The 11578-nt window shown below is 32.2% G+C and overlaps 1 protein-coding gene across 1 annotated transcript in view; it reads right to left on the bottom strand.

The window, feature by feature from the left end:
• Positions 1–11578, bottom strand: part of LOC125063300 (arrestin homolog) — a 47439-nt gene that overhangs the window by 16187 nt on the left and 19674 nt on the right. Inside the window, exons 2-6 of the mRNA XM_047669698.1 lie at positions 10367–10407; positions 8813–8977; positions 7342–7462; positions 5612–5759; positions 4750–4900 (exon numbers count right to left, since the gene is read on the bottom strand). Of these exons, the coding sequence (XP_047525654.1) occupies positions 4750–4900; positions 5612–5759; positions 7342–7462; positions 8813–8977; positions 10367–10398 (617 nt within the window). The 5' untranslated portion in view covers positions 10399–10407. The remainder of the gene's footprint in view (positions 1–4749; positions 4901–5611; positions 5760–7341; positions 7463–8812; positions 8978–10366; positions 10408–11578) is intronic.

The following is an 11578-nucleotide window of genomic DNA, read 5'->3' as shown; positions in this document are numbered from 1 at the left end:
ATAATCGCGAATTCGAAAGAGAGGTGCCTGAACGCCTATGTTAGTTTTTGCAGACGGAATTTGGAATATATGTGTAGTCTAGTGTATTTTTATTCAATATACCACCTCAAAAATTACGACCCTGCTTTTTCTACAATGTTGTTACTTATCGCACCTAGACCAACTGAACGGGTCCATTCCAGGCTACTAGGCTTTGCCGATTAAAAAGAGAGGCGGAGTTTATTGCCAGTTCTTATCTTCCGTTCTACGCCCTTGATTTGAGAACTGGCAGTAAATGTAAAATTAGAAGCATTTAATGTATATTTCTTTTTTGACGTTCATAAGTGTACATTGTGTTACCTATATGAATAATTGTTGTTGATTTTTGACTTTTTTTACTATCTCTATGTTTATCTATATGTTTCTTGGAAAGGAAAACTCTTGTAAACTCAGATTATAGAACAGTGTTCTTGCCACGTAAATTAAAAAACGATGAAAATATAGTATAATGTACATTTTTGTGTAATAATGTACAATCGTAATTCAATACTATTAAATAAGTTTTTGACAAATAGCATTTTTAATAACAGCTCACTACTCGGCTGTGCTATGAGTATACAGGGGATAGATCAGCTGCAAAAAATTGTTCTATTAAATTTAATATAATTTTATCCTATCACAACTAACGTTACTTTAAAATGCATTTCCATAGTAATCTAACTCTTGTTGGAATCAGTAATTGGCTATCCGTCGTGTCAGGTTTCTGTTTGGGCCAGCTATTATTTTGATCTCGTCTTCCTATCAAATCAGTGGTCTTCCTCTGCCTCATTCTTCCTTAGGAATGTATATGAAAGATGTTCGAAATCCTATTGATTTACAAAAAAAAAACATTTACGTACTGTTAGATTATTGTAACATTTTGAAATTTTATCCTTTTCTATCTATCAAAACATTACTTACAAACTTCCGTCAACCGTAACAAAGTATCGATATTTTACAAATTCATGTGATCATTCCAGTGTAAAATTTCCAATGATGCGTAAATTTACGCTTCAAGGTTGTTTTTTGTTTAACAAAAGTATTAGCATTTTACGACACATTTTCAAGGAATCATTTTACATTAATATTTGCTAAAGAAATTGATTTATAATCAAAATATATTGTTCTATATAATAAAAATAACCAAGTCCAAGTCAAAATAATTTATTAATTTAGGTAAAACAATGTACACTTATGAACGTCAATAAAGAAATTCATATTAAATGCTAAATGCTTATAATTTTACATTTACTGCCAGTTCTCAAATAATGGGCGTACAACGGACGAAAAGAACTGGCAATAATCACTCTTTAAAAAGTGTGTTTTCCAAGTAAAATATAAAATAAAATAAATCAGTGGCGCTACAACCTTTTTAGGTCTGGGCCTCAGATTTCTGTATCTGTTTCGTGATCCTTTGTTAATCTAATAGGCAAGCAGGTGATCAGCCTCCTGTGCCTGACGCACGTCGACTTTTTGGGTCTAAGATAAGCCGGTTTCCTCACGATGTTTTCCTTCACCGTTCGAGCGAATGTTAAATGCGCACATAGAAATATAGTCCATTGATACACAGCCGGGTATCGAACCTACGACCTCAGGGATGAGAGTCGCACGCTGAAGCCACTAGGCCAACACTGCTCAAGTAAAATAAACCTTCTTAAAATGAACATCTTTTACTTATATCGTTGTATGAAAAGAATGAAACAAAACACAAAACGCTATCCTTACTTAATCCTACCGCTTATATTAGTAGTTGGTGATGAAACTTCGTTTAATATTAGCCTTTGATAAACTGAACTTGTTAATTTGAATGGGATGTAGAACAGCGCTTAATGCTAATTCAGATGAACGTCGACTGTCGGTGCGAGCTTTTGAGCAAAGCTTTTACACTATTATTTTATTTATTCGACACATTGCTGCTTATACAGATTTACCCGCTTTTTTTAAAACCTAAATCAGTCTAATTGCTTTTAACTCAAGTATAGCTTCATCTCTTTCTATTAAATTGTGTTTACGCTGTGTTGAAAAGAAACAAAGGCTTCGTTCTTGTTGTATTGATAAAAGGGTAGACAGTAGATAGGGCTCATATATTATGTTTCGTTATATTAAAACTCGCGCCTTCTACAACACAATACAACATTTGGAAATACATAGTGAAGTTGAAGTTGTGTTCTTATGGTAAAATATTTTGTAATGTAGTTGTTGTAGTCGTAACAAAAATACAAATATTTCCTCTATTTTTTTATAGGGCAAACGTTTAGGAGGCTCGTCTGATGTTTAAGTGTCCGCCGCCCATGGACACTCTCAATGCCAGAAGGCTCGCTCATAGTTGAAGCGATGTAGGGTAGAGCGGGGCTAGTTGAGCATAGGGGCAAGTTGGGCAATCGAAATATCTCGGAAACTATTCACCTTACGCGGGAGTATCATATAGCGAAAAGAAGGAGTCGTAGGAGAGGTAATCATCGCACGATAGCTAGTGGCAGCTCGACGAGTGAGTGAAGTGTCACGGCGTTTTGTTTATTTTGTGACCAAAAAGTAAAAACATTGTTTATCGCAAGTTTTCGTCTGTCTTTGTCAAATGTTCTCTGTTTTCAATCAGGAGAGTGTTAATCTTTCAGAAGATTATTGTATTTTTGATTTGTAAATAGGTTTTGGGTCTAATTCTAGGCATTTATTTACAATCCTACTTTTCTTTTAAAATTCTGGGTTGGGGTAAGTTGAGCAACTATAGCTCAACTAACTCTACGACTTAAACAACTGATGAGTAATGAATCTTTTATTTTTTGAAGACTACAAGATGTTCTTACACTACTGAATACTTAAATAATGCTGCAAAGACTGTCCACGATGAGGGAAAAAGTGTGAATACCGCCGCTAAAGAATTCGGTATTAGTTGACTTTTAAATAAATTAAATGAAGGTGATGATTCATTTATGGGCTATACAACACCGAGGGAAGTATAGCCTCTCTCACAAGAGAACTGTCGAAAAAATTCTTTCTACAAATGGCATTTTTCTCCAAAAGACGTCCGTCGCCTTGCCTAAGAGTGTGCTGAAATTCCACCAAGCTGAATTGCAAAAAAGATTTCCGGAAAAGAATGGTTGATGATGTTTTAAAAACAAAAAAATCGTAGCTATCCATACAGAAACCAGAACCCACCAGCCTTGGTAATCTTTTTTAGAAATTATCGGAAGTAATGGATAGCTATGGATGCTCATGTTTTGTTGATTCTAGTTTCGGTTAAATATACAAAGAAAATTTCTTTAAATTTTGTTGTTCTGTCAATAAAAGACTATAAATGTGTAACACACTGTCTAACACATATTTTATTTCATCTCAAGTTAACATAGAACCCATGGTTTGGCCTAGACATTCTTAGTGCTCAACTTGCCCCATACCCTTGCTCAACTTACCCCACCTATGGGGTACATTGAGCATACTTGACTTTCTGCATTTAAACATCTGTAGCTATTATATTGGACTTGTTACAAAAAAATACTATGGACACATTTGTTAAGGGATAAATTACTAATCCATCAGGACAAATAACAACTCATTGAGACTTATCATTGAGGAGCTATATCCAAGCAAGTGAAATATTGCTCAACTAGCCCCGCCCTACCTTACTGCAATGAAATTCTCTTGGCTAATACAAATTAAAAGAAATAAGAAATTTTGAAATTCAATTCTTTTTAGTGCTCTTTGGAGTCAGTTTAAAAAAAACCATTATTTTAGAAAAACCCGTCAGTTACTTTATTATAAATATTGATAAAGTATTTTTTTCTGTGTCATTATAAATTACTCGAAGGAAAAAGGTAAATACACTCTTTTGATTGATGATATTTGAACAAAGTTCCCGATACGTCATTCGTAATTTATTACATGTATACGCGAGTGTAAACATAATTTCTACTCTTGGTAATAAATAAATCTAATGAACTAATTAATAATTTCCTAAGATGTTTATTGTATTAAGTGACGTATGATCCTCGACAGAACGAACCTTTCTTTTGTGTCCATTTGTTGTTATTGTATTATAAACTATAAAAAAATATACAGCAAAAGTTTTGAGATGTTATACACTTATATATTATAACGTGAGTGAAAGATCATATCAAACTTTACTGAATATCAGAAAATGAAATATATTTTTCCGTCTTCTTCCAAACTTTTATTATTTTTCCCGCATTTCGAACACCCAAATATGATTTATACAACGAGCCTGTTGCCGTGAGATTTAGAAATTTCAGTAATATTTCCGTCTTTATAAGGAAAATGTCAATTAGATTTACGTGAATGGTTATATAACTGTAACATTAACCTTGGCTTGTCAATAGCAATATCAATGTTAGTTAAATTGTTTTGATTAAACTATAGTTATTGAATCGTATAATGGAAATTTGTGCATACCTGTTAATTATTTTTACAAAATATAAATTTTATCCCAATTTTCGGAAATTTTTCGTTTTCATGCTTTCTCTGCTGCTACTTAACGTTATATAATATAAATCAAAATTCGCATTTAGTCGAATCTGAGACTCTCAGCCATTTTTATTTTGTTTGTATGTTTTAATATGTTAATTTTCTTTAGGTTATATTATTTTTGTTCTCTGTGATACGGGCTTTAAAATACACTGATAATTTTAGCATCTCATCTATATCTGTGTATTTGATGTCTGTTTCGTTGCCATAATAAAATAATATTTTAAATGTGGTTTTAGACAATATGGTTACCTGAGTACGTTGTGATGTGCTAGCGCGCTCAGGGCGTGGTGTGTGGTGTGGGGAGGCAAAACAGGTGGCTGGTGTCGACCTGGACCTTGAAGGACTCGGATTCCCATACGGACTGTGTTGCGACGTGAAATTTTCTCATCGATTTGATCCGCTGAAAATAAAATCGTATTAACACCTGGAATGAAATTTACTGTTAAAATAAAAAATATAAATAATGGTGTCTATAATTTGAAAAAATATATTTATTTCTGACAAAATATATTTCAACATCACCATCTTTTCTTATTCGAAATATGTTTTGGGATGACACAGCATTTATTAAAACGCTATAAAACCTAGTCGTTTACATTTTAAATCATAATTAGAATTAATATGTAGTTAAATTGTAAATTAGTGATTTGGACATGAATTTTATAAATGGGAGTAGAACGGAAAATAAATTTTTGAAGAATTAACTTAACTTAATGAAATTATCCATTAATATTCTTTATCAACTGAATTGTGTAAACAGTTCATAATATTCGTTTTATGTTACCTAGATTTTGTATTTTAGAATTTAAGGCTTTTGTTCATTAATATTTAAGACGCTTATAGTCTCGCTTGGCAAGCAATAATTTTAAGAAAGTCGGTTTAAATGGAAAAGTCAAATACATCAAAGATTTTTCTTTATCTAAGTATGTCTTACTAGCCGGCGTGTGTTTCATTGTCGAATAAAAAGAACATTCCTAGAATGGACTTTGATTTGAGATTAGATAGTAAATCGAAATTTAGTATAATTTATTTTACATACGCGTAACCTCCATTTTAATCGTGAACATCATCAACAGTTAAAAGAAAAAAAACTAAGTAATAATAATCTTACCTATATAAGCCCGAACATCATATGAGGTTCCAATAGGTGCACCGTGGTATTGCTTAGCTGGCACTAATTGGACGCTAGGTGGCGCTAGGTGGGTTAATTCCAAGTGGAATGGAAACGCAAATTCTCCTAAACGCTTTATAAGTGCCTCCTGAGAAATGTCACTTCAATATTATAATCAATCGTGAATAAAATGATAATTACATACATAAATTATCAACTTAGTTGTCAATTATGTAAAGTGATAGTTAACATTTAAAATGGATAGAAATATCAATCCTCTGAGTAAACGCATCGATTTGCATCCCGGTTTTAATTAAAAACATTTAATTCACACTTAGTCGTTTATTATTAGTATTATAATTACCGATTGCCGAAACATTTACCGCGCATGAAAGAAAAAAATTATATTGTTTTTTCCCATTTTCATTAATTATTGAAATGAGTTAATATAGAATTATTAAAATTCTATATTAAAGAAATAAGAAACAAATCTGGATGAGTCACGTCGCCGTTACAGGGTTTAAATATTTTCCAATATCTTTTTTTTTTTTTACAATTCACACCAATTGACCTAGTCCCATGCTAAGCTGGTGAAGCTTGTGTTATGGGTACTAGGCAACGGATATACATACATATCATAGATAGATAGACATATAAATACATATTTAAACACCCAAGACCTAAGCACAACACCAAATGCTCATCACATCGATGTTCGTCTCAGCCGGGGATCGAACCCGGGACCCATGGATTCGCAGTCAGGGGTACTAACCACTAGACCTATGAGCCGTCTAAAGAAGAAATTGAGGTGTTGCGTGATAAATTCCATCAGATCGCATTCCCGCGTGACTACATCAAACGAATACTCGTATGCCATACTAACTAAGATACAAAGAAATGAAATAAACTATTCTATTTCTATATGAGTATCCATACAGTAAACTACATTTAATACTCGCACCAAAGTGCAACATTCGTTTAAAATAAATTAATAAAGTATTTCCTCGAAAATTTGTCAATTCTTCCAGTGTAACCAATTAATTTTACAAACAACCTTAAAGATTCAATCTTTAATTGGGGCCAATGATTAAGATAAAGATTAAACCAAACTTTTATTCCCCTGCTAAAATACTTGGCTTTTGTTATACTTTTCGGAGCCTATATTATAAAGCATTTTAGAAAATCGAGCCGCCTTTATTTGTCGCTTTTCGATACTTTGATTTATCAACCGATCTCAATGGATAAAAGATTTCGATCCTGTATTAATTACTTCGAAATACGCTACGATATCCTTTGATACGTAGGGATTAAAATACGAGTAGAAAATGATTCGGGCTCCGTTTAAATTAATTCATCGTAGCTATATTACATTTATAAATAATTGAGATCCTTATTTTTTACTCTTCAATACAGATTTTTGGCGTTAGTTCTTTGGGTGTTTAAATAAAACATTAATATGACCAGCAGAAATTTAACTATGTTTTAAAAAAAATTAAAAATGCTTATTTTTATACTACCTACGATTGTTTTTATTCACGTTAATCAGGGACACTTAAAACTGCCCTGAGTTAATAATTATATACAATTTTAATAAGATATTTTTCATTGTTTTTGTGTCATTAAAACTACATCAAAAATGCAAAGAAGTGTGCCGTACATAATTGTTATTTGACTGGACTACCAATAGGCAACAATTTAGGGCTACTACTACTAAACAGGACAGGAATTACCTGAAGTGCTGAAGTCGGGTGCTTGTCGTGATTGCAACCCACAGGCCAGATCTGAGTGAGACTCATTATTGCTTCATTACAGAACTTAAGCCCCATTACTTCTTCGTCTTCGCGACCGTATCTGTTGAATACACAAGGGAACAAAATTATACTTATCTGTTGTATGAAATTGAGGTAGCCGATTATGAATCTTCCTTTCATAGCAGCATATACAAGGTGTTTCATGAAGTACACATTAAAATGATAACGCACAAGAGCTCAACAATATTAAACGATTTTCAAAATTTGAATTAAATCTGTTAAGCCGTTTCGTCACAATAATGTTTTTTTTTTGTTTTACGTATAAATACAATGGTAGTTCCCATTGATAATTTTTATAAGCGAGTTTGCCGTTTTGTGTTAGAAAAGTAAGGAAATATCTTTCTATCCCTTGCCTTGCCCTACGCACTTGTCAAACGTAAACCTATTGAATGTATCACAAAAATACATTTACTACACGGCACACATTAGATATAGTTGAGATTTATTTAAATATTCACATGACAGAAAGATAGAGTTAATCTAGAAGAAATAAAGGACATGACAAAGTTTAGAAATGCTGTTACTTCTAGTAAAAGATTGAAATGGAAATGGACAAGACACATTATGACATAAAGATAAACGGACGAAGAAAGTGACGGAATGGCTTCCTCGTTATGACAAAAGAAAACGAGGAAGACAAATCAAAAGATGGGAAGATGATATGGGAAGAACAGCTGGCCCTATGTGGCTACGTAAAGCTAGAAACAGAGAAGAGCCCTTAGAGGAGGTCCAAGGACAAGCTGTATAACAGAAATCTTTATTTTTAGTGTTATTTTTTTATTACTATATATCTGATTTTTATGTACAAGTAAGTACAGCAATAAAGGCTTTAGTATTTTTTTTATGTATTTTTATTTATAAGTAATTACAGCAATAATGGCTTTTCTTATTTCAAGTTTGTTTCACAGGAAAAAACTTATCTCTAAATGACGCTAGTTATATAAACAAAAATAGTCAGGTTTATCTGACGCTGAACTAGGTGTGAACCTGTATTTCAGCATACAGCGCCTAACCATTAAATATAACGGATAAAAAACTAGTATCAAGTACATTGCTCATTGAAAAAAACTAATCTCTTAAAATGTACAATCTATTTAACAAGTTGTTATATTATGGTGTGGAGGGTTTAAGTGTTCTCCCTGTGAGTAAGGTGAGAGGGTGCTTGTGTGTGTGTGGGAGAGTGTGTTCAATACTATTTTACGAAAATAATAGTATTTTATTAATATATTATATTCTTATATATACATAAATAATATAATAACTACCGATCCTTTTTATATATAAATCATGTCGAATATTTATTACATCGCATAGCTTTATATTATTGAAGTTAACTTTAAAATTCAATTGCTTAAACTAGTATTGCACATAAATGTTTTGTGAAAATTACCTAAAGGTCAGCGTAACTTGTCCAAATAGCTTCTTGTTCTCCAAATTGCCCGATTCCACGTGTAGAACACCCTGTATTTTATCGATACTCCCGTTTTGCACCACCAAGTCACGTGACGCCAGGTACATTGTCAGCTTGTTGTTGGGTGATGACTTTTTGAACACCCTGTAAACAGTTGAATTATTACAATTAATCTACGTTTAGAACAAATAAATAGACGACTTTGAGTGTTTCATAAATAAAACAACAAAAACCAAACGGGTGCATACAATGCAATACGAATCGTGTCCATGGTAACGCGATCTTTGAACTTCCAACATAGCAAACCAAGCCAAAGCTTTGTCTCAGTAAAATGGACCTAATTAAAAATATTGTAGTCGAATAGGAAATAACCTGTATTTATTACTTTGAATTTTATTTTTTATCCATTAAATGGCACTCCTGAGCCGGTAAGGTAATAATTGGTGATATAAAATAATGCCAACATTGCTAGCTACTGCTAAACGGATTGTTATTTGTTTAAGAAACTAATAATTTTATATCATTAAATTAAGAATATTTCAGTATAGACGTTGTTCTGTCTTTTAAATGTATAATATATATATATATAATTTTATATGTATAATGTATATATAATTATTTTATATAAAAAAAAAATCACTTTATTTGACGAAAAACATTTGGTACTTACATTCTAAAGGTTATAAACATACGATGTGCAACGAATCGTTGTGTTTTCACTATTAATTTTGTTCAACCTCGTACATAAAATAATTCTATGTGCACTAGCGATTAAACTAGGCCTAGCCTGTATCTTAAACGCTAGTTCCTTCCAGTGTCTTTAACAAATTGGTTAGGTTGTTTGTCATTAGATATTTATACGGGTTATATTTTTATTGTTTATAAAACTAAATGAGGGTAGAATCTAAAATATATGTATCAATATAATAACTCCGATCGAAGCATTTGTTTTAAACGATATTATTAATGGTGATATATCTTTTGTCAATGGTCAATATTAAAATAATTAAGGGAGAAACTTGTTTTCATTTAAAATCATATTAGTAATAATTACTTTATACTTAACAGTCATATTATCATCATTTATACATTGAACACGGACTTAGGGGACCAGGACTGCAGCCCTCTCACAATAAAATAAATTAAATAATAAAAGAATCTATAATTGGTTTCAAATAAATTATTTATTGGAAAACTCCACTGCAGAAATCGTCCATTTTATTGGGGTAAGGAAGTATGGGCCTCGAGTTTTTTTTTAAGATTATACAACAAAAACGTGCAGGAGGCTCACCTGATGTTCGAGGGATCGCAAGTGCGTTTCCGGTCTTTAATAATGTTTTAATAATTAAAATAATAACTCTATTGGTAAGTTTAATGTGATGATATATGTTGTATTATTTTATTTGCCTGGAACAAATTGCTTTTTAGGAATAAGGCCGTCGGTTGCATTTTGTTTTTTTTACGTTATCACATGTTAATTATTATGTGCAAAGTGTGTGAGTAAATAAAGTTTAAGAAAATGACAAAGCATACCTTTGGGAGTTCAACGCGTTGTCTGGAGTCATCTTGTCAACCTGTAACAAAAAAAAAAATATTATAAAAAAATACTGACAACGTATCTCGGTTTCTGGAATATGTGAATTTTATTTTAACTGAGTGCCTTTTATGTAAAAAGTATTGTTCCATCTAAATACTGGGGTACTCCCGGATTATTTTGATTCGATTCCGTTCGTAATTTGGTTTCGGTGGGAAATCGAATAAATCAAAATCGAGGAACAAATACATTGTTATATATTGTATAAGAAAGTCTTCATACCTTATATAGAGAATGAATGTGTAATAAATATGCAATTTGTCAATCAAGCCTCCAGTGCTTGACACACGCCGTCCACTTTTTGGGTCTAAGGCAAAGTGGTTTCCTCACGATGTTTTCCTTCACCGTTCGATGGAATTTTAAAAGCTCATATAGACAGAAAGTCCATTGGTGCCAGCGTTGACATACGTCCCGATTTTGGCAGTACGTCCCGATTTTTTAATGAAAATTTACTGCCCCGCGTGGGACAGGGTTTTTCCCGCTTTTTGGGGTTAACTCAACCGTCACTCAAGACACCACTGCCATGCCCATGCCACAGAAATGGCAACAGCTCTTTCAACAGTTACCAAAAAAAAGATACCAGGAATATGTTTAAACTATCTTTCATATTAGGTATCGCAATATCAAACTGCTTCCCTGTAAATAAAAAGCTACTCGTGAAGAGTTCATCTTTATTAAAGAGAAAGGGGAAACTTTAAAATAAGTTAAATCTTCTCAAAAATACCAAGAATAAGTAACTCTTATAAAAAAATATTCTCTTATTGTAATTTGCAATTTGTAATATTCTCATTATTCTCAGAGTTCTGACTATTGTTTGAAACGCCATATTTTTCTAATGAATAGTTTTTTTTTGGTTTTGTTTTTTTTTATTAAGAAGACAAGTACTTAACGATAGCGTAAGTCTGATTTAAAATATCACCTTTAGTTACTATGTCCCGCTTTCGATGAAACATTAACGCTTTTTTAACTCAAAAAGTTCCGAAATCCCGACTTGGCAATAAAAGAATCTGGCAACGCTGATTGGTGCACAACCGGGGATCGAATCTTATTATACTATTTTTAAATACATGTATGGGAATTTAAAACATTATTTGGATAACTCAAAAAAAGTCAAAAAGTCAACAATCATTTAATCCTATAGGTAACACAAT

The sequence above is a fragment of the Pieris napi genome, chromosome 3, assembly GCF_905475465.1.
Source record: "Pieris napi chromosome 3, ilPieNapi1.2, whole genome shotgun sequence".
NCBI lineage: Eukaryota > Metazoa > Arthropoda > Insecta > Lepidoptera > Pieridae > Pieris > Pieris napi.
This window is presented reverse-complemented; position numbering and strand designations above follow the sequence as displayed.